Here is a 24,597-nt window from a genome sequence, read left to right as displayed (position 1 = left end):
GCCAGCTAACCTGGGTGCTTTAATGTATAGTGGTTTTGAGATGTAAAAAGTAGGGTAGAGGGTACATTTGTATTTTGTTGAATAAACCTTTCAAAGACTGGGGCTAAATTCTTGCACCTAGCTAAGAGAGACCAAGCAATATGTTTATATTACTAATAAAGTTGGTCCTATGAAAGGGGTTTTATTGTTAGAAGAGGTGGAGATCAAAGGGCCTGGTGATACAATGAGAATTTGCATTCAAAGGGAAGGCAAGGTATATAAAGAAGAGTTTTGTGTGTGGAGGTCAGAGGTGAGTTCTAAGCCATCTGTAAGCCTACAACTGTCTGCAAAGGAAAGAAAATTGAAAGGAGTCTCATTTTGAATTTGTAAGAAAAAAATGTTGCTTTGCCTGATATTTGTTTAAAGTCTATGGGTTGTTGTTGCCTTGGTGAAGATATTTACCTGAGAGTGATTAATTTGGGGATTTGTTTAAAAGTTATTATGGTAGTAATTTGTAGACAAGTGTATGTGTTTAAATCTGTTGTTAAATTAATAAATGTTTAATTTAATTTCTATAAAAAAACCTCTCGAGGCCTGTTGGTTTTATGCCTGAATTCTGAGCTGTATCTCAAACATACCAATTGAAAATATAGGTTATGACAGTTGTTTAAAGTTTCCCTCTGGTATTTTAAATAACTCAGCCTTTACCAACTGATGTCGCATAACAGTTTGCTCTCTGTAAGACAACTCACATAGTCCCACTCCTCTCCCTTTTCTGTGTAGCCCATGCAAATGTTTCTCTTCAGATAATTATCCAGTTCACTTTTGAAAGCCACAATTGAACCTGCCTCTGCCTCACTTTCAGGTACTGCATTCCAAATCATAACCATTCTCTGTGTAACAAAGGTTTCTTCTCGTGTCACTGTTGATGTCTCTCACTCTATCTTCTATGCTTAGATTCCATTTAAGATTCAAACAAGTGACAAAAATATTTAAATAAGTTAGCTATTTACCTAGATTTTCTGCCATTGTGCGACAGGCAATGTTGAATTGGCCACCGTATCACATCCAATTTTCCTTTACATTAAAGTCAAAAATGCAAGAGCAGCCAGATGAAGTCTTTATCTTTCTCTCTGTCACTCGTTATCTCTTCTTTTCTGTGTGAAAGTTCTTAATCTTTACTGAACCCATCCCTAAGACAGCACGATGCACTTGAGAACTCCCTGAACTTACATCCTACCATTCTTTGGCTCCATGGTGCAACAAATATCTCCTAATGTGGTTCAGTGTTAAATTCTGTTTGATAATGTGGTAATCTGAGGTGCAATACACCTTTAAGAGAATGTGAGCAGATTGATCACATGACAATTACCTAATTGCCGTGTAGCACGGGCTACAATATTCATCAATAGTTTAGAGTAGGGTCTGGTTTGAGAAGTACACGTGTTTAGTGCTCTGTTACTTGTGTTAATAAACAGCATGTGCTTCATCTTACATTGGTCTCTGCATCAGCAGTATCTTGTTTACCAATTCACTCACCAGTAGATAGGTGTGTAACCATGTTTGCTGAGCAAAGCAACCTGATAGAAGGAACATAACAGATAATGCTTCTGTAAAGTCCCTTTTGGGCATTTCGTGTTAAAGGTTCTATATAAATAAAAGTTGATATTATTGTCAATTGATTTCCATCTGTCACTCTTTAGTCCATTCCACCATCTTATCAATATCTCTTTGCAGTTTCCTATGGTTTTCTAAGAAATTAACTATATCTCTTATTTTGCTATTGTCTCAAGATTTTAACTTTATTCCCTCTTTACCTAAATCTAAACCATTAGTATACGGAATGAACTGCAGTAGCTCCAGAATTCAACCATATGCTTACTTCTAGACAACCTGATAAACTATCCTCCATTCCTACTCTCTGATTTCTCTCTTGTAACCAATTTGAATCCAGTTTTCCAACCTCCATCTTATCTCCGTACCCCTTAATCTTCTCTAATGATCTCCCATATACCTTGTCAAAGGGCTGGATTTTACAGTATGCCGTGGTTTTCACCACCACCCCTCACCACCACCGAAAAAGTCAGGGGGGAGCCCACCAACTATCCCAATTTCTGCCTCTCAGTAATTTAACACTGGGAGCAGCATTAATTGACTCTTCCAGCCATATCATTGGAGGAAGTCCCAGCTTAGAGAACTGACAGCGAGTGAATGGCCAGCAGCTCAGCAGCCCCAGCAGCGCCACCAGAAGTGGTCACCACTGCTGGGACTACAGGTAGTCATACCATGTTGAGGAGCCCATGTAAGTCAGGTGTCTGCCAACCTGGCCTGGCAAAGGTGGGTAAGTATGCCAGGTCTGAGAGGCCGGGGAGGGGAAGGGTTAAAGGAGGGAATGGCCTGGGGGGGTGGGGGGGTGGTGGGGGGGTGTGCCTCCGATGGGCTCAGGGAGCCTGCAAAGGAGGAGAACGTCGGAATCACAGTGATATGATTTTGTGATGGAGGCTGGCCGGAGGCAGGAATCACCACCTGGTGGTTACGGCCTGGAGCAGCACAGCTTGGGCCAATAGCGAGATCACGAGGCTGCCACTGCTCTTTATGAATCCTAGGGAAAGAGGTCCTATGGGAAGGAGAAGAAAGGACAGGAGGAGTATGTCTGTCTGTATGTCCTAGTCCCACACAACGGAGCCTGGTCTCCAGTCACCCCGGACCCCCTTGCTGCTGGACTAAGGCCTTGCTCTGTGAAGCCTGCATGGTAGTTGGTGTGCAACGTCCACCCCACGTTAAAAAATTCATGCACAGGCACCTTCCACCCCCTCAAAATGAAGTTCAGAGCCTGGAATGTAAAGACCCTCACGGACAACCCCAACAGCAACAGACCGGAGTGGCATACTGCTATCATTGCCCAGGAGCTCAGACGTTTCTACATTGACATCGCCACCCTAAATGAAAGCTGGCGGGCAGGAGAAGGCCAGTTCAAGGAACATGTTGGTGGTTACACCTTCTTCTGGAAAGATAACTCAGTAGAAGATCACCACTTCCACAGAGTTGGCTTCGCCATTAAAAATGAACTAGTTGGCTGACTCAAAGACACCCCTTGTGGGATAAACGAGTGCCTGACAACCCTTCGGCTCACTCTAGCCCAGAATAAATATGCTACAGTCCTCAGCATGCACGCCTCAACACTGGAGGCTACAGATGAGTCCAAAGTAGAATTTTACTCAAGCCTCGAACAACCCCTGGCCCGAGTCCCAGCGGGCGATAAGCTGATCCTCTTTGGCGACTTCAACGCCAGAGTTGAGAAGGATACAGACCTCTGGGGAGATGTAATCAGCAGGGAGCAGGTAGGGAAATCCAACACCTACTCGTGACAAAATGCCTAGAACACGGCCTTGTCACAACCAACACCTTGTTCCATAAGAGAGTACAAGGCCTTGTGGCAACACACTCGCTCCAAGCACTGGCACCTGCTTGACTACATCATTGTCTGAGCGAAGGACCGCAAGAATGTGTGTATCACCCGCGCCAAGACAGGAGCCGACGACTGCTAGATGGACCACCGCCTAATTCGCTCTGCCATCAGCTTCAATGTAGCCCCAAAACAGCGGTGGCAACAGAAACAATGCCACAGGAAAATCAACACTGAAGCACCCAAGGACCCTGATAAGAGAGCCCTATTCAGCCAGTGCCTCACTGCCAACTTGGCAACTCCCAGTGACCCGGCGATGCAGAATTTCCACAGTGCCTGGTCTGCCCTCAAGGCCTCCATAATCAGCACCTGGGAAGAGACACTTGGTCACTCGACCAGGAAACACCAAGACTAGAGATCCAGGAGCTGATAAGTCGCAAGTGAAAGGCATTTCTGAACTTGAAACAGCAACCCAACTCGAGAACAAGAAGGCAGCTCTACAAATGGGTGAAGGCTGATGTCCAATAAAAAACCCATGACCTAAAAAACAGATGGTGAGTGGAGAAAGCGCAGGAGATGCAACAGTTAGCCAACAACCATGACATGCAAGGTTTCTTTAACACAGTCAAGACCATCTACATGCCAAGCACCCAAGGCCCCAGTCCACTGCTGGCCAAGAACAGACAGATTCTCATCAAGGACAGAGAGGAAGTCAGCACTCACTGGAAAGAACACCTTGAAGATCTTCTTAACAGAGACTCTGTCTTCAACGCAAGTGTCCTTGACTCCATCCTGCAGCATGCTCCCCGCCACCATCTCAGCACAACCCCAACCCGGCGCAAGGCAGAAAAGGCCATTCGGCTGCTAAAGAGCAACAAGGCATCAGGAGTAAATGGAATCCCCACCGAAGCACCAAAGCATGGCGGAGAAGCACTATTGGCATGAATACATGGCCTCATCTCCCTTATTTGGTAGGAGGAGAGCATGCCAGGAGACCTCAGAGATGCCATAATCGTGACCATCTTCAAGAAAGGTGACAAGTCTGACTGCAGTAATATAGAGGAATCTCCCTGCTGTCAGTCACAGGGAAGGTCATCACAAGGATCCACTTCAATTACCTTGCCCCTCTAGTGAAGACCTCCTCCCAGAGTGACAATGGGGATTCCACCCACTAAAGGGCATAACCGACATGATCTTCACTGCATGGCAACTGCAAGAGAAATGCAGGGAACAGTACCAACCCTTGTACATGGCCTTCTTTGACCTCACAAAAGCCTTCAACAATGTCAACCATGAAGGATAATGGAGCATCCTCCTCCGTTTCTGCTGCCCCCAAAGGTTTGTCACCATCATCTGCCTGCTCCATGATGACATGCAAGCCGTGACCCTGACCAACACATCCACCACAGACCCAATCTATGGTCGGGCTGGGGTCAAGCAAGCCTGTGTCATTGCACCGACGCTCTTTTCAATCTTCCTTGCCGCAATGCTCTATCTCACCCTGAGCAAGCTCCCCGCTGGAGTGGAGCTAAACTACAGGACAAGCAATAGCCTGTTGAACCTGCAGGCAAGATCCAAGGTTGTCCCATCCTCTGACATTGAACTACAGTATGCAGACAATGCTTTCGTCTGCACACACTTGGAGGCCGAACTCCAAGCCATCGTCAGCGCCTTCACCGAGGCATATGAGAGCAAGGGCCTTACACTAAACATCCGTAAGACAAAGGTCCTCTACCAGCCTGTCCCTCCACATGCACTACTCCCCAGTTATCAAAATCCACAATGATGCCTTGGACAACATGGACTGCTTTTCGTGCCTTGGGAGCCTATTGTCTATAAGGATCGACATCGACGACGAGGTTCAACACTGCCTTCAGTATGCCAGCGCAGCCTGAGGAAGAGAGTGTTTGAAGATCAGGACCTCAAAACCGGCACCAAGCTCATGGGCTACAGAGCAGCAGTGATACCCACCCTCTTATATGGCTCAGAGACGTGGACTATGTACAGCAGGCACCTCAAAATGCTGGAGAACTACCACCAGTGCCACATCGGCAAGATCCTGCAAATCCACTGGCAGGATATGCGCACCCACATCAGTGTTCTCACTCAGGCCAACATCCCCAGCTTTGAAGCATTGACTACGCTTGATCAGCTTTGCTGGGTGGGCCACATCATCCACAGCCTGACATAAGACTCCTGAAACAAGCGCTCTACTCTGAGATCCAACACAGCAAGTCAGCCCAGGAGGGCAGAGGAAACACTTCCAGGACACCCTCAAAGCCTCCTTGAAAAAGTGCAACATCTCCACTGACATCTAGGAATCCGTGACCCAAGCCTAAAGTTGAGTGAAAGCATCCAGGAAGGAGCTGAACACTTCAAGTCTCATCGCCAAGGGCTAGCTGAAGACAAGTGTAGACAGTGAAAGGAGCGTATAGCAACCCGGGCACACCATCCACCCATTCCCCCTACTACTGTCTGCACCACTTGTGACAAAGATTGTAAGTCACGCATTGGACTCCAGTCACCTGAGAACTCATTTTTAGTGTTGAAGCAAGTCATCCTCAACCCTGAGGGACTGCCTAAGGAGAAGCTAGCAACGAAAACCTTGAAACACAGCAATGTAAACCTGGTGCCAAAACTTAATGGCAGTTGTGGAAAATGTTAAGCAAATAAGAAACTAGTTATCAAGAAACTAGATAATAAAATTTGTGGCAAAATTGAAACACACAAGTCCATAGCCTGAATTTTACCCTTGGTGTGCATGCGTGATTGGCAGACCCGCGACCGGTTGGGAAATGGGCCACCACCTGCGATAAGCCCCTGACCATGATTTCATGCTGGTTGACCAATTAAGGCCCGCCCAGTGTGAAACACGTCTTCCTAATAGTTGGAAAGGGCCGGACAAGGGCAGGGGCCTTTGGGCGGCTGGGTCCAATGGCGACCCGGCTAGCAGTTTAAAAGTGGCACAGGCAGCTCCTTGAAGGCTGCCAGGGAAGAACATATTTGCAGCATTCTGAAGACTGAAGTTATGGCCTCAAGTGCGGCTGAAGACGGGGGAGGGCAGGTCGTGTGGGCACTCACCCCCTCCCATGATTTTCGGGTGAGCGCCTTGCGGTCCTCCTGGAGGAGATGGCTGCCTGGAGGGACACCCTTACATCTTTGGCTAGAATGTTGGAGCACAGCAGTGATGGCACTTCGCACTCACTTGAGGAGCAGGCGGAAGCAGAGAGTGCCCAGGGCCTCAGCAATCGGAGGACTGCTGGAGACCGGGACGATACTGAGTTGAAGGCAGATGATGAGTCTCTGGAGTCATCCATTAGGAGGCAGATGCTGGATGTCCAGTGGGATGTGCGGGAGATAAAAGCAAAAAACTGCGGATGCTGGAAATCCGAAACAAAAATACCTGGAAAAACTCTGACAGCATCTGCGGAGAGGAACACAGTTAACGTTTCGAGTCCGTATGACTCTTCACCAGAATATACGGATGTGTGGGAGGATCAGGCGGAGATCCATGAGGGTATGTGTGCCATGGTCTCTGTTGCGGAGGAGTCCATGCAGAGCATGAGCTGTGTTGACCCTCATGGCTGAGTCCACTGCCTCCTCCATTGGAGACAGTAGCGACTCTCATGGAGAGGCAGCTCCAGGGACAGAATGAAGGGTTCCTGGGGTTGTGATGGGCCTGCAAGCCCTCACATAGGCAATGACCTCAGGTGGTCAGTGCCAATCTGGGAGATGGATGAGGCACCCAGTGTCCCAGCTTGGTGCCCGTCCACCAATTTCAAGCAGGGAGGTCAGAGCTGATGCATGAGCTGCTTGTCATCTCTGCAGGCTCCCCTCAGGACACTCTGGATGACGGCAGCAGCTCCTCCACCCCTCTACCAGTGACCGTGGCAACTGATGAGGCTGCAATAACTGAGGAGATGCCAGCCATGGCACTGGCTGCTCCCTCCCAGGCAAGGCCAGCACAGGCTCCACCGGCCAGAAGGCGACTGTCAAGGTCATCAAGGCCAACAAGACAGCAGAGTCAGCAGGCTGTCTTCAATGCCGCTGCCAGCAAGATGGGAGCTCCAATATGTAGCACTCGCAAACGTAAGTTTAAGGCACCATGAGCACAAGAGGGACTGGTCCCGGGTGATCTGTTGTGTAATGTTTTGTTTATGTTTACTGGTTGGGAATGAACGCCAGAGAAGCTTATGTTAATTTGTTTTCATTGTAAAAATTAGATAAATTTTGTTTTTGTCATAATGGCTTAAGAATGCTTCACCTTTTTATTTTTGGTGCAGGGTATGCCAGTATATATTGCTGGACATGAGTGGCTCCAAATTTTATTGCACAGGCACTGAGTGGACTCTGGGTTCAAATGAAAGGGTCATTTCAGACATCCTGGCATTAGGTAGAAGCAGATCTTTGGTAGCCTAGCTGAAGGAGCATTGGATCAAGGCATCTCTGATGTCCCTGCCTCTCTGAAGGATACAGAGGTCTGCCTCCCCAACCTCAGCTTTCTCCTCACAGTGCTCCTCTTCTGAATCACAACTGGATTCATCCTCTGTGGCCTGTGGAGCTGAGTCAAGATCCTCTACTTCCAGTGGGTCCCCTCTTGTCAGTGCCAGATTGTAGAGAGTGTAGTATGCAACCACTATCAGTGACAGCCACCCTAGGGAGTATTGTAGTGCTCCCCCTGAACGGTCCAGGCATCGGAAGAGCATCTTCAGAAGATCTATTGTCCTCTCTATCACTGCCCTTGTGGAGGCATGACTCCTGTTAAAATGCTGCTCTGTCTCTGTTTTTGGCTGGTGGAGGGGCGTCATAAGCTATCCTTTAGACAGATAGCCCTTGTTACCCAGTAGCTATCCATCCTGTCAGGCTGGAGCACTGAATAGCCTCGGCACCTGGGAGTGTCTGAGGATATAAGCATCATGGGAGCTGCCAAGGTACATTGCACAGACTTACAGAATCTGCGGCCTGTGGTCACAAACTATCTGCACATCCATTGAGTGGGATCCCTTCCTGTTGATGAAGGCACTTGGCTGACCCATTGGTGCCTTGATGACCACACGTGTGCTGTCGATGGCACCCTGGACACGGGGGAACCCAGCAATCACTGCAAACTTTCTGGCTCGCTCAGCCTAGCTGGCCTTGTCCGTATGGAAATGAAGAAAATCATTACCCGCCTGAACAGAGCTTCTGTCACCAGCTTGACGCAAATGTGGACAGTTGATTGGGCACTCCACAAAGATCCCCTACTGACTCCTGGAAAGAGCTGGAGGCATAGAAGTTCATGGCCACTGTGACCTTCAAAGGCACTGGCATGGGGTTTCCACCCACACGGTCGGAGGTGATCTCAGGCCCATTCATCTGACAAATGGAGGTCACGGTCTCCCTGGAGAGGCAGAGCCTCCTTCGGCATTGCACCTCAGACATATTGAGGCAGCTGCATCACCGCCTGTAAACCCTAACAGCAGGATAGTGTTGTCTTCTGCGGCCCCTTCCACCTTGGACTACCTGCTGGCCCTGCGCCCCTTGTGCTTGTGCCTCTCCTCCCACAGTCGCTCCCCTGGACGCTGCCTGGGTCAGAATTTTCTCGTCAACGTGCAGGGGCGGGCCCTGCACGCCGATGCATAAAATAATGCGTAGTGACATCAGGCGAGCATCCCGACATCACCGCGCGCCATTGCGATATTTAGGTGGACGGGCGCGTAATGTTCTCTAATACGTGTCCACCATTAATTAATGATCCACTTAAGGCCATTGAGGCAAGAATTGTCAGGGATTTTTTGGGGTCCGTGCGATCTTCAGGGCGTTGCACAGGTGCAACGGGCAGGCGGGTAGGCCACATTTGTATAAACCTCATCGACGGGCAGGAAAAAAGGGGTGAGTGGGGTCGCGAGTGTTATTTGTCAGACATTTAATTATTAATGTTACTGATACTTGCCTGTGTGAGCAGAAATATTTCAAAACACTTCACAGCTGCTTGGACAGGAGTAAAAGCCTTCAGGTCAGGACTCTTGAATAAACATCATTTCTGGGTCCTTGTTGGTTTCAGGAAGCCTTCCCTTAGCCTGGGAATGGGAGTTGTGCTATCCACTGGAGGCACCTCCCCTGAGGAGGAAGGGAGGGCTAGAAGGGGGAGGAGGCCAAGAGTCCACATTCAGCCTCCAGCGGAACCACCTGTGGGAGGAGAGGTGCAGGCACAAGGGGCGCAGGACCAACAGGAAGTCCAGAGCGGAAGGGGCCACAGAAGACGCCACTATCCTGCTGCCAGGGTAAACAGGTGGCGAAGCAGCTACTTCAATATGTCAGGTGCAGTGCTGAAGGAGGCTCCTTCTCTCAAGGGAGACAGTCACCTCCATCTGTTAGATGTTAGGTCCCGAGATCTGCGCCAACTGTGTGGGTGGGCACCCCATGCCAGTGGTGCTGAAGGTCATGGCTGCCCTCAACTTCTATGCCTCCGGCTCTTTCCAGGGGTTGGTGGGTGATCTTTGCGGTGTCTCCCAGTCAGCTGTCCATACTTGTGTCAAGCAGGTGATAGACGCTCTGTTCAGGTGTGCATTGACTTTCACTCACTTCCGCTGGGACAAGGCCAGCCAGACAGAGCGAGCCAGAGGCTTCATAGCGATTTCTGGCTTCCCCTGTGTCCAGGGTGCAATCGAATGCATATATTTGACCATCAAGGTGCCAGCAAGTGAGCCTGGTACTTTCGTCAACAGGAAGGGATTCCACCCCTTGAACGTGCAGATAGCGTGTGATCACAGGATGCAGATTTTACAAATTTGTGCAAGGTACCCAGGCAGCTTCCACGACGCTTACATCCTCAGACACTCCCAGGCGCCGAGGCTCTTCAGTGCTCCAGCCCGGCTGGATGGATGGCTGCTGGGTGACAAGGGCTATCCCCTCAAAAGGTGGCTCATGACGCCCCTCCGCCATCCAAGAACAGAAGCTGAGCAGCGGTACAATAGGAGCCACACCTCCACAAGGGCTGTGGTAGAGAGAACCAAAATGCGCTTCTGATGCCTGGACCGCTCGGGGGGGGCACTCCAATACCCCCCCGGTCGTGTGTCACTGATAGTGGTTGTATGCTGCACTCTCCACAATCTGGTGCTGGAAAGGGGCGACTCAGTGGACGAAGCGATGTAGACGCAGCTGCTCGGGCTGCACACAATGAGTCCAGCAGTGTGTCCGAGGATGAGCAAGCACAGGAGAACGCTGAGGGGGTAGACACTGACTCAGGCTTACTCCGGGGAGGTAGGGACACCCGGCAGGCGTTAATCCAACGAACCTTTAGCTAGCACACCACAGATGGATCTCCAACACTTGCCAGGGCTGCAGGATCCATACTCGATACCTGAGTGCAAAATCTACCTGGGTAAGAACATTAACTAAGGGTCTTGTCAATAAAGCTCAATGTCAAACAACACACTCATAACATCATGGGTTCCCGTCCACCTGCAGAAGTAAGGAGTCACCCTGAGCCATGCTCACATATCAAAATTTAATGATTTAACAAAATGAAGTTAATTTTAAAAAATTACAAAGGTTTACACATCACACCGAGCGGTGATGAACTAATAGCAGGGCAACATAAAACCACCAATAAGAAACCCCTGGTGCGCTTGCGGTGCTATGTCTAGGTGCTCCCCCCTCACTCGCATTGGCATCTGAGACAGCCTGCTCATTGTGCTGTCCTGTTGGTCTCGATGACCTTGGCGACCGATTGGTTTCCAAATCGCAATTTTAATTTGCTCAACTGAACAGCTAGGCAGCAAAGACACCAGCCAACGCTAATGGGGTCCTATTTGCATATATATTAGATCTCAGTAATAAGACATCAAAATTATTAGGAGGCCTGAGTAGGAACTGCAATGAGTTTTCTGCCTGATCAACAAGGTAATTAACTGATTTCTTCTCCACCGATGCTGCCAGACCTGCTGAGTTTTTCCAGGTAATTCTGTTTTTGTTAAGGAAATAGATTGATGCTAGAAGAATCCCAACAGTGAAAGTTTTAAAAGTGTTTTTACTTTCCTGGGCTTCTCCTGCTGGAACAGATCAGAAATTAGCCCATGGTTTTTCATTAGGTTTGACCATTAAAGTCAACAGGGTCTTCATTATTTGCTTGCGGGTGGGAAAATAACTATTTTTTCTTGCTAGTAGTTAAAATCCATGTCTCTGTTTGAATGGAATACTAAGTATAATTGCTTCCCTTTCTTGCCAGCAATCAGAACCATATGCCTGTTTTTTCACAGTTCTTCTTACACTAATGGATGGGCTAAGAAACTTAACATCTGGCTGTTACATTTCATAGGAGTACACTTTAACAATAAAAAATATTTGATTCTTGTTGATCAACATGGAAGTAATTGTTCCTTCTTGCATATACAGAGGGTGAGAATGCCATCCTTTAGTCCATTTAATGTATAGCATAAATGATATACATGAAACATTTATAAAACACATTAGTAATACCAGAACCAATAAGTATTAGAATATATTCTTGGCAAGCATTTATAACACTAATAATTACACCAATACTGTATCACTCTTATATATTTAATATTTGGGCCACAAGTTAATAATGCCAGTAAAACATTTGGGAACAATCTGGAGGGAGAGCTTTTTCATGTTAACTTAAAAATGAAACTTGTAACATAAGACTGTCAGTAAAATACCTGAGTTCAGGATGCTGAAATTGGTGTTGTTTGGAGACAGGCTGTTAGTCCTCTGAAGCCTCCGACTGGATCTTTTCCCTGACCAGTTAATTGACAGAACCTCTGGTTTCACTGGACCCTGTCTACAAACAAGAGATAATAGTTAGTCTTCCTGTTGATTTTATCTTTAGCCTTTTTAAATATACGAGTTAAAGAAGTATCTCCAAAGACTATGATGCCATCCAGCTTCCTATTGTTCCTGTCAGATATAATTGATCAATTGTTCAGGAGAGCTGGGATAATTTTGTATTCCTGTGGTCCTACTCTATAGGAGACAGATTCTTTGCAAAGCTGCAGGAGCATTCTTTCTTCACTTTACAGCAGCCTGTGAAATGCCACACAAGTCACCCTTGGTCAATGAAATTAAATGCTAGAAGGAAAATACTTTGTTAATAGTTGATTAATTTAATTACTTAATAAAATTTTATTTGTATGTGCTATATGCCATATCTATTTTTGTTTTTATCATTCTTTTAAACATTAAATCAAGTTTGAAGAATGGCAACTCCTCAAGCAGCTCAGGGAACTGTGGATCTGTGATGAACAATCCACCTATTGGGTAGCTAGATGATTAATGAGTGCAATGGCACAGCCGATGGTAAATGCTGAGCTGCTCAAACCCCAAAGGGAAACTTGAAACAACTGCCACTGTTTTGTGATTTGTATAAATTTCGAGATGCATGCCTTGAATTCAGTAGTAATAAGACCTCCGAGGCTTATAGGTTTCTTACAAAACTAAATTAAACCTTTATTAGTAGAAGAAATGATTTTAAGCACACACATAGATCTACAAATTACTACTATGATAATTTCTAAATCCCCTAGTTAATCTAACTCCCAGTTACACTTTCGTTAAGGCAACACATAGGGCAGAATTTGCTGCCTGCCGGGCGAACGGGCCCGACCCAATCTCTGGCAGGCGGGGAGCCGATCCCCACCAGAGAAGCGGGCCCCACCGCCATTTTACGTGGGTGGGCCAATTAAGGCGTCTGGTGGGAAGCGCTATGCACTTCCTGTGCAGGCAGGGGGGGATTCCCCAAAAGCAAAAGTACGCTCTTTCGCGCATGCGCACAAAAGGGCGCATATCTCCCTGAGGCTAAGTGCTGCCTCATGGAGATCGCTTACACTTCTAAAAATATGAAAATTAGAAAAAACAAATTCCCGAACATGTCCCTTTCATGTGACAATGTCACGTGAGATGGGACATGTTCATAGTTTACATTATAAGTTTATTAAACTTTTTAAATTCCTGCATGAAACCTCATCCCACCAGTGGATGAGATTTCATGTTTTTTCTATTGCCCACCGGAGCTCCTGGCCTGCCCGCCAACCTTAAGGTTGGACGGGCAGGTCCTTTAATTGTTTAAGTGATCCTGTCAATGGCCTCAATTGGCCATTGACAGGTCAGCGGGCCCGCTGCTGATTTGGCTGTGCTCCCGCCTTCCTGAAAATTTAAATGGGGCGGGATAATGTTGGGGGTTCCCCCCGATGTCATCCCATGTCATTTTACATGTCGGTGAGTGGGCCCCACCCCCTGCTCGCCAACGGCAAAATTCAGCCCATAGATTTTAAAAGACCCAGGCAAAGGAACACAATACCCTGAACAATCCAATTCAAAGTGAGTTTTCTTAACTTCAGTTCTTTGTAAACAACAGCTTGAGGTTTAGATGTTGGAGATTTTTCACACTTGTTTTAGATCTTAGAATGTCTATCCTCATACACAGCCTTCTCTCCTTTATATCTATTTTCCCCTTTGAATGCAAATTCCCATTGTTTCACTATGTCTTTGGACTTTACCACTCTAATAATAAAAATCTCTCTCAGTACCAATTTTACCAGTACTCTTTGGGAAAAATAAACATACTGGGCAGAATTTTTCTGTCAGCGAGCTGGGGGCAAGGTCCGCTCACTAACACGAAAATGATGCGGGATGATGTCGGGGGTTCCCCGTGATGTCATCCCGCCCCATTTAAATATTCAGGAAGGCGGGCGGACAGCACAATCAGCTGTCCGCCAACCAACCTGTTAATGGCCAATTGAGGTCATTGACAGGAGAATTAAGCCAATTAAAGGCCCTGCCCGTCCAACCTTAAGGTTGGTGGGCAGGCCAGGAGTCCCAGCGGGCTTCTGAAAAAACATAAAACCTCATCCACCGGCGGGATGAGGTTTCATGTCTGTTTTAAAAAATTTATGTGATATTTATTAACATGTCCCATCTCGTGTGACATTGTCTCATGAGGGGGACATGTTAATAATTTTTTTATTTTTCTATTTTTGAAGTTTATAAAACTTTCAGCGCTCTCCTTGAGACAGCACTTAGTCTCAGGGAGATGTGCACCATGCGCGCGAAAGAGCGCACTCTGACAGTTGGGGAATCCCTCCTCCCCCCCCGCACAGGAAGCGCATAGCGCTTCCCGTTGGGCGGCCCCTGGGCAGGCCTTAATTGGCCCGCCCAGTCAAAATGGCAGCAGGGCCCGTTTCGGTGGTGGCGATCGGCTGCCCGCCCGCCACCAAGCTGGTGGGGCCTGCCCACCCGTCAAGGGCACAATTCTGCCTACTGTTTCTTAACTTCTCCTAGCTAGGTGAAAAATTTCACCCCGCCTTTGAATTCAAGCTAGTCTGGTTTATTTAAAATGCAAATATTCCCTTTACCTCTCACATTCTAAAACATCTCCCATGTTTACCTAATTTCAAATGTAGCTCATCTTCTGTTACATCAAAGACTTCAGACCAGCTGCCTTTAATTCAATTAAGTCACACACAAACACACACACACACAGAAATAGACACAGACCCCATTATTACTCTACAATAAATTCCAATAACATTATGAAAATTGTTATATCTTCCTGACATCCCCCTCCTTATTAAAAAAATTAACCGTCATAATTTCAAAAATATTGCTTCATTTTCTGAACCCATCTTACATTACCTCCTATACTTATTACACTATTACAGTACCAGATGCATGCGTTAACATGACAATGTATACACAAGCCCTTGGTATCAACAGAAATCATTCTAGTCCAGTGTCCAGGTTTTGAAATATTGAATGTTTCTTTTTAAGCTTCAAACATTTGACACACATCTACAATCAGGTTTTTTTCATCCCGTCTCATGCATGATCTGTAGATTAAATGTTTTCAGTAATAAACTCCACCTGAATAACATTGCACTTCCATCTCAAATTTCCTCCTGAAACTTTAAAGGATTGTGGTCTGTAGAATTGTTTCTGATGAATTGTTTGCAACATAAATCTCAAAATGCTGCAATGCTAATACCAAACCCAAAGTCTCCTTTTCGGTCGTTAAATATCTTCTCTGTTGTACATTCAACTTTCGTGAAAAATACCCTATCGGTTTTTTCAATTCTAGTGTCATCTTCTTGTAACAGTATGGCCCCAATGCCTATTCACTTGTGTCAATGGCCAACTTAAATTGCTTGATGTAATTGGGTACTGCCAAAACTGGTGTTGTAGTTAATATAGTTTTCAGACTGTCAAATGCTTCCTGACACTCCTGTGTCAATTGAAACTTCTTGTTCTTTTTTGATAGCTCAGTCAATGGAGCAACCACATGACTAAAATTTGATACAAATTGCCGATAAAACCCACACATGCCCAGAAATCTCAAAACTTCTTGTTTTGTTGTAAACACAGGGAAATCCACAATAACCTTGACTTTCACATCTCTCAGAGCCACATTACCATGTTCAATGGTATGGCCTAGATACATAACTTGTGCTTTTGCAAATTCACTTTTAGCCAAGTTCATCACTAAATTAGCTGCCTTATAATTGAGTAAATAATTGTTCCAGATGTTGTAAATGCTCCTCCCACATCTGACTGAAAACTATCAAGTCGTCAATACAAACAGCACATTTGCTCAGACCTGCAATTACTTTGTTTGTCAGTCTTTGAAATGTTGCAGATGCATTTTTCACATCAAATGGCATAACTTTAAACTGATAGTCCATCTGGCATCACAAAAGCCAATATCTCCTTTGCTCTCTAGTTTCTCTTCTGTTCTGAAAAGTCCATTACAAACATCTTATTTGGTGGATTCAAAAAATGTAAATACATTTCAATTATTAAGGAACCACTGGACCCTGCAATGTTCTAGCGAATCAATATGCCTACTGAACCTATCCCCAACAGGAAAGGAAAACAAAAGTTTTCTTCAAATAATTAGTCAATTTTCCTTCCAGCAATCACTTATCACCGAGAACAAATGAAGCTGCAGGGAGTTGTGCTATTATAATTAAATCCAGTACTTACATGTAGTCAGTCATCAGCATTTCATTCTGGTTGGTTTGTTAAAAATCCTAATATCTAAGATTTTTTTACATTAAAGGGAAAAAACAATCAATTTTGAAGTACAGATGTGTTGAAAGTTAACCAAACTGTTTTTAAAGTAGTTAAAAAAAAAGTTCCATGGGAAGTTTCACTTGCACTCTAGAAATGCATTATAGGACTGAACAATAAAGGGGCAGATAGCCGTCAAGGTAACTGCCAGAAATGTAGCCCTGAGCACCTGGATACAGCGCGTTAATGATTTCACATGAGTGGCCAAATGCATCTTCAAATTCCATATCCTTTCAACTGAACCATTAGCTTCATACGCTGCTCAATACACCACTCCAATCTTCACTCACCTACCGACAATTACAATCAACCATGACTCAAATTTCAGATTCATAGCTTCATGTAACCTTCATGCATATCCAACAAAAATATGTATTTATATGTATATATCGCCTTTCACATATAATATCCCAAGATGCTTCACAAGAGCATCACAACACCATAACAAAATTAGACACCAAGCCACGTAAGGCAACATTATAAGGTTGGTCAAAGAGGTAGGTTTTAAGGAACCTCTTAAAGGATGATGGAAAGGTAGAGAAATAGAGGTGTTTAGGGAGGGCATTCCAGAGATTAGAGCCTGTAGGCAGCTGATGCTGTGGCCACTAATGGTGCAGCAGTTAAAACTGCTGCAAGCCTCATACCCACATCTCATTGTTTGCACGTAGTGCCAGTTATTCAACTATGACAGACACACCACCCAACACATTGCATCACATTCACTGACACACTTCCCTCTCTCTTTCTGGACAAGATGGTGCATGATTGCAGAGGACAGACATTACTGCGATGGAGGGGACAGCGCTGACCATGATTGGAACAGCTGTAACTGAGGTCCTGGATCGTGGTGGGGCTGAAATCATTGAAGACAGCAATATATTCATACCTAAACCTCCTTCTCATATCTCAGCTCCCCCTCGTTCCATAATCTCTTCTGATTTACAAATTTCAGATGCTATAAGCACGTATCTCTTGGTTTCAACCTTACGTTGTGGCTTTTTTCTTTCAGATACTGAAGAACTGCAACCTGGCTAGCCTGCTACCACTACTAAGGAGCATGGAGGGGTCCAGCAACAATGTGGCACAGGGATTTATGCAGAGCTTAGAGAACATTCTTTCTGGCTGGAAGTTGAGGCGAACTTCATGAGAGCAATTGCAGACCCAACCATGATGCAGCATCTGATGGCCAATTTCTCAGCTTCCACTACAAACAGAAGCAACCCAGCATCTGAGGGCTGTAATGGCATTACAAACTGAAGTCCTGCAATATCAGCTTCTTGTAATGCATGTGCAGCTTGGTGCTAATGGAGCTCAGACTGCTGCCAACATGGCTACAGATACCAGTGCTCAAATGGGCTTACAGATTCACAGCAGTCCAACAATCTGTCCTCCAACAGGTTGCCAGAATTACTGAGGCAGTGCTCCGGTGGAGCATCAGTGGCTTCAAGGAACATGAATCTGCTGTCTGCATTCACGATGACAGCATTCATCTTCCCACCACTTTCACTGCCAATATCTTTGCTGTTGCCTATCAGCCAGAAAGCCCAGACTGCTGCTGCCCATGTCTGGAGCCATTCAAAGCTAGGTCTCAAGGCCCACAGTATCTAGAGGTTGCCCTGCAAACCATCTGAAGGTCAGTAGCCTTCCACCAGCTGGGCTGCAATAAATGGGGTAGCACTGTGTAGGAGCACTAGGCTGGGAAAGGGCACCTGCAAGACGATGACTAAGGCCTGGATTTTCGCTTCCGAGGCAGAGAGCGCAAATTAGGAAATTTTGCAGCTCACTGCATCTGCCTTGGGAGAAACTATACTGAATGGCACAATCTTCATTCTGGGGAGTGGGTAGGTGTAGGATAGAGTCGGGCCTGCTGCCCCTGAATGCAGATTGGAGGTGGCCACAGGAACTTCAGAGTGTCGGGGCAGGCTGTTTAAAGCGCCTGCCCTGGTTCTCCAGGACTTCTTCACAGTTGCTTTATTCAATTTTAGGGCCTCTACCTCTCACCCCTCACATCCCATCACCTCCTCCAACCCCATCCCCAGGCTACCTCCAAGCCCACATACCAACTTAATGCCAACTCTTGCCCACACCCACACACCCCATGTCCCTTTTCTGCCCCCATGCCAACTTAATGCCAATCTGTGCCGACATTCCCACGCATGGCCCCTTATAGCCCCATACCAACTTAATGCCAACTTATGTCCAGCCCACCCATCACCTTGGCCCTTACACCATCCATACCAACTCACCCAGTATCCACCATGGGCAGACTTCAGGAGCCTTGTAGAGATGAAATAAATACTCTAAATAGATATTGCAGCCTTCACTATATAAATAAAACACTTTCATTCATGAAAATCCATTCAAACATTTAAACCTCTTCAAGGTATCCATTAATCCTTATAAAAGCATATGAACTTCTCTTCATAACATCACATCAAAGCAACTAATCCGTCAATAACTTCTTTGAGCTGTCAATTAAACTGTGGTCTTAAGACCACCCTGCTGAGATAATTATAGTTTGTGGAAAGCAGCCAGGCATTCATGATGATGTCTTTTTTTTTCATTCATTCACGGGATGTGGGCTTCGTTGGCTAGGCCAGCATTTATTGCCCATCCCTAGTTGCCCTTGAGAAGGAGGTGGTGAGCTGCCTTCTTGAACCGCTGCAGACCATGTGATGTAGGTACACCCACAGTGCTGCTAGGAAGGGAGTTCCCAGGGTTTTGACCCAGCAATAGTGAAGGAAGAGCAATATATTTCCAAGTCAAGATGGTGAGTGGCTTGCGGGGCAACTTCCAGGTGGTGGTGTTCCCGTCTATCTGCTGCCCTTGTCCTTCTAGGCGGCAGTGGTTGTGGGTTTGGAAGGTGCTATCTAAGGAGCCTTGGTGAATTCCTGCAGTGCATCTTGTAGATGGTATACACTGCTGCCACTGTGCGTTGGTGGTGGAGGGAGTGAATGTTTGTCGATGTGGTGCCAATCAAGCGGACTGCTTGATGGTGTCCAGCTTCTTCAGTGTTGTAGGAGCTGCACTCATCTAGGCAAGTGGGGAGTATTCCATCACATTCCTGACTTGTGCCCTGTAGATGGTGGACAAGCTATGGGGAGTCAGGAGGCGAGTTACTTGCTGCACGATTCCTAGCCTCTGACCTGCCCTTGTAGCCATAGTATTTATATGGCTAGTCCAGTTCAGTTTCTGGTCAATGGTAACCCCCAGGATGTTGATAGTGGGGATTCAGTGATGGTAATGCCATTGAACATCACGGGGTAATGGTTCGATTCTCTCATTTTGGAGATGGTCATTGCCTGACACTTGTCTGGCACAAATGTTACTTGCCACTTGTCAGCCCAAGCCTGGATATTGCCCAGGTCTTGCTGCAATTGGACATGGACTGCTTCAGTATCTGAGGAGTCGCGAATGGTTCTGAACATTGTGCAATTATCAGAAAACATCCCCACTTCTGCCCGTATGATGGAAGGAAGGTCATTGATGAAGCAGCTGAAGATGGTTGTGCCTAGGACATTACCATGAGGAACTCCTGCAATGAGGTCCTGGAGCTGAGATAACTGACCTCCAACAACCACAACTATCTTCCTTTGTGCTAGGTATGACTCCAACCAGTGGAGTGTTTTCCCCCTGATTCCCATTGACCCCAATTTTGCTAGGGCCCCTTGATGCCACACTCGGTTAAATGCTGCCTTGATGTCAAGGGCAGTTACTCTCACCTCACCTCTAGAGTTTAGCTCTTTTGTCCATGTTTGAACCAAGGCAGTAACAAGGTCAGGGGCTGAGTAGCCCTGGTGGAACCCAAACTGGGCATCAGTGAGCAGGTTATTGCTAAGCAAGTGCTACTTCATAGCATTGTTGATGACCCCTTCCATTACTTGACTGATGATGGAGAGTAGACTGATGGGGCGGTAATTGGCCGGGTTGGATTTGTCCTGCTTTTTGTGTACAGGACATACATGGGCAATGTTCCACATAGCCAGGTAGATGCCAGTGTTGTAACTGTACAGAAACAGCTTGGATAGGGGTGCAGCAAGTTCTGGAGCACAAGCCTTCAGAACTATTGCCGGAATTGTCAGGGCCCATAGCCGTTGCAGTATCCAGTGCCTTCAGCCATTTCTTGATATCACGTGGAATGAAATGAAGTGGCTGAAGACTGGCATCTGTGATGCTGGGGACCTCCGGAGGAAGCCAAGATGGATCATCCACTCAGCACTTCTGGCTGAAGATTGTTGCGAATGCTTCAGCCTTATCTTTTACACTGCTGTGCTGGGCTCCTCCGTCATTGAGGATGGGGATATTTGTGGAGCCACCTCCTCCAGTGTGTTTTTTAATTGTCCACCACCATTCACGACTGGATGTGGCAGGACTGCAGAGCTTAGATCTGATCTGTTGGTTGTGGGATCGCTTAACCCTGTCTATCACTTGCTGCTTATGCTGTTTGGCACACAAGTAGTCCTGTTTTATTGTTTCACCAGGTTGACACCTCAGTTTTAGGTATGCCTGGTTCTGCTCCTGGCATGCCCTCCTGCACTCTTCATTGAACCAGGGTTGATCCCCTGGCTTGATGATAATGGTAGAGTGGGGGATATGCCGGGCCATGAGGTGACAGATTGTGTCTGAGTACATCTGCTACTGCTGATGGCCCACAGCGCCTCATGGATGCCCAGTCTTGAGTTGCTAGATCTGTTTGAAATCTATCCCATTTAGCATGGGTGGTAGTGCCACACAACATGATGGAGGGTATCCTCAATGTGAAGGCGGGATTTTGTCTCCACAATGACTGTGCAGTGGTCACTCCTACTGATACTGTCATGTACAGATGCATCTGCGACAAGCAGGCTGGTGAGGATGAGGTCAAGTATATTTTTCCCTCTTGTGGTTCCCTCACCACCTGCCGCAGACCCAGTCTAGCAGCTATGTCATTTAGGACTCGGCCAGCTCGGTCAGTGATGGTACTACCAAACCACTCTTGGTGATGGACATTGAAGTCCCTCACTCAGAGAACATTCTGCGCCTTTGGCCCCCTCAGTGCTTCCTCCAAGTGATGTTCAACATAGAGGAGCACTGATCCATCAGCTGAGGGATGTGGTAATCAGCAGGAGGTTTCCTTGCCCATGTTTGACCTAATGATAGCCCTTAGGGAAATGCCAACAAACAGCTATGGTAATTGCTAGAACAGAGTTTTTCAACTCTCACTGACACAGACAGCCTTTTATTAATTTTTAAATGACTGGGGATTTAAATAACTTCACATCATGGCAGTTCAAGTGTATTTATGTCCACTATAAAATATTGTCACTTCTATTCTGTTAAGACCCTTGCTAGAGTGAAAATGGGGTCTGTTTGAACCCAGCACTGGCCCAGCTAAATTCAAGTTTCCTTCATGTGTGTGTCATGCCCCACCCACTTTCCACTACCAACCAAAATGGAATCTATCAGAAATGGGGCAGGACTTCAGTATCTGGGTCCTGCACACCAACCCAGGCCTAAGAAAATGCACATGATTCCTTTCCCTGCTCTGAGTCGCACGGTTGCAGATCAGCCTCAGATTTCAGTGAGCACTTTCACGCTGTCCCTTGCTGATGTTAAGGTACGAGGTTTGCTCCATGAAGCCCCTGCGTGGATGTGGCCCCTGGCTGAGTGCCCTTCCCACTCTCCTCTTCCCCACTCTCTGAGCAGATTGTCCTTCTCTGTATTGGATTCACTCATTCTTCCTGTCATGTTGCAGGCCAAGGGTTTGGTAATTACAGCACCTATAATGAGGAGCAAGTGGTCTGACCAGAACCATTGAAGTTAGAACCAAGACCTTCAACATATGCAACACCATTTTCTGTTGCCTTCACCAACTTTAAACAGCAGTATACAACAAACAGCGCTTCTATAAACTCAGACAGAGCCAGTAGAATCAATCAGTTAGTAACTTGAAAATAGATGATCACCCTTTGAGCTGCTGAACGCATGTTCAGATGTATGAGGTTATGAGTGCAGGAGTTGTGACATTGAAAATGGCAAGTGTTGGTGTCAAATCAGCGTTGCATGCTGACTGGCATCATGATCTGCCTACTCTGCATACCTCCAGTGCACGTTCCTAACACTCAAACGAATGCTCTCCTGAAAATGTGTGTGCAGCAATGCACCAATTTGATATCAAAAAGGAACCCCTATCACTGAAAATATGGGCACTAGGGAGCCAAATTTTACCCCCAATAACTTTTTTTCTCGTAGTAATTTATTGTTTGCTGCATGATAGTTTTAAAATATATTTAAAAAGTAATCCATTCTCAATTGCAATTAGAAAGTAGTTTTCAATAAAATTGGACCAATAAAAACCAGAAGTCATTTCATTTTTAGCTGAACAAAAGCAATATCCATATTTATTATAGATTCCAAAATATTGGAATATGTTCCAAATAGTGTTAACACATGAAGAGGGAACTAGATAGAGTACATACCTCTGCTATACTGTGTTAACTCATTGTTATTACAATTACACAGCTCTCCCTTGAGACTTTTTCTCTGCCTGGTGATGCCCTGTATCTACAAAGCTGAAAAAATAAACCTTTTTATCAAGAGCTTCCATTTGACTGAGGAGGTTTCAAGCCAATCCATATCTAACAACCTGCTCTGAAAACTCTGCTCACATTTTGACAGTTGTGACATTCTACCACAGAGCTGAGACAATTCACAAAATTCTAAAACTATCAGCAATATTCAAACAACCCACAACATTCTTAAAAATAGGTCAATTCATCCCATCTCCTAAAGTTAATGGATACTTAAAAAAATTCTAGGATCCAGATCCGGATTGGCATCTTCACCAGAAAAACTAATCAGTTCTTCCTTGGGCCATACCCTATCTTTGTACCAAGTTTTGTTGAAATTCGTTCATTAGTTTTTGAGATAGACAAACAGATTAACAAACAGAGTCGAAAACATTACCTCCACCCACCTTCAGTGGGGGAGGTAAAAATTTACATTTTTTAGTGTGTTTCGAAGTGTGGATGGAAAATATATGTTGCCAGAACTCCTGCAAGAAAATAAACGTTGTATATTCTCTTTGTACACCCCACTGGCTTTTACAGACTTCCTTTTACTTAAAATGAAGGAAAGTTGACTATAATTACAGTTTAAGTTATACATCTATGATGCCCTGCAATTTTAGTGTGTTTTTTTTTAACCATCACATGTCATGGTTTTTATTCAGTTCTGTTTTTGAGCTGTCAAACATTTAGGAGGCAAGTCAGCTTTTCTGAAGTTATTTCATTTCAATGATCATTTCCACCTTTTTCAAGGGCAACTTTTTTGGTCTCATGATATGCTTGTGCTGTTTTCTCTTGATGTAGATCTTTACATATTGCCAGGAATTGTGGAGTTTGAAGCCCAACAGAATCAAAAGCAACAACATTTTTTTACACAACTGATAAACCGCAGGAGCATGACTTCACTGATTTTTTAAAATTGTATATATCTGTTACTTTGCAAGGTGCTGGCATTCATCATTGCCAAGGTAAAGCAAAGGCCTCAGTACCATTTCAGTTGGTACTCATGGTTTCAAGATATTTCTGTAACATCCTTGTGATCTTCTATGTCCCTGAAGAAAGAACCTAGAGAGTAGGTGTATCCTCTTCTTAGATACTTTTCTGAAATTTAGGATCCAATTGTCAACTTCTTGCTCCCTCAGCACAGTTGAAATACAACCAGCTATATTTAATTACTAAAATGGGGATAAGCTTAGCAAATGGCATTCCAAAATTGGAGGGGTGGGTGTGGCACCCACCCCTCCAATTTTGGAATGCCATTTGCTAAGCCTATCCCCATTTTAGTTTTTACAATGATATTAATGCATCGATCACTCATAAGGGATTGGGTAAACACATGAGTTCATCTATTGAGACTAGGTGCTTGGGAACATTTATACAGAAGTATGAAGCTAGAAGACATTGGAGCTGCAGAACTGTGCGTGTGCTCTGCTGAAAGCAAAAGCGAAACTAAAACTGGATCGCATCACACACTTCCTTTCTAGTGATGTCTTGCTGAAACCCCTTAATATCATATTACAATATCCACCTTTCTTTTTAAAGATACTTTCCACCCTTCCAAATAAGTTACAGCACATGTTCATGTTTAGTTACCATTACAAT

The 24,597-nt window shown here is 45.6% G+C and overlaps 1 protein-coding gene across 1 annotated transcript in view; it reads right to left on the bottom strand.

The window, feature by feature from the left end:
- necab1 (N-terminal EF-hand calcium binding protein 1) overlaps positions 1–24,597 on the bottom strand; it is a 326,564-nt gene that overhangs the window by 60,446 nt on the left and 241,521 nt on the right. The window contains exon 7 of the mRNA XM_078541237.1: positions 12,049–12,170. Within this exon, the coding sequence (XP_078397363.1) occupies positions 12,049–12,170 (122 nt within the window). The remainder of the gene's footprint in view (positions 1–12,048; positions 12,171–24,597) is intronic.

Source organism: Cetorhinus maximus, chromosome 4 (genome assembly GCF_964194155.1).
Source record: "Cetorhinus maximus chromosome 4, sCetMax3.hap1.1, whole genome shotgun sequence".
Taxonomy (NCBI): Eukaryota; Metazoa; Chordata; class Chondrichthyes; order Lamniformes; family Cetorhinidae; genus Cetorhinus; species Cetorhinus maximus.
The sequence above is the reverse complement of the archived record's forward strand: the minus strand, read 5'-3'. Positions and strand labels throughout refer to the sequence as shown.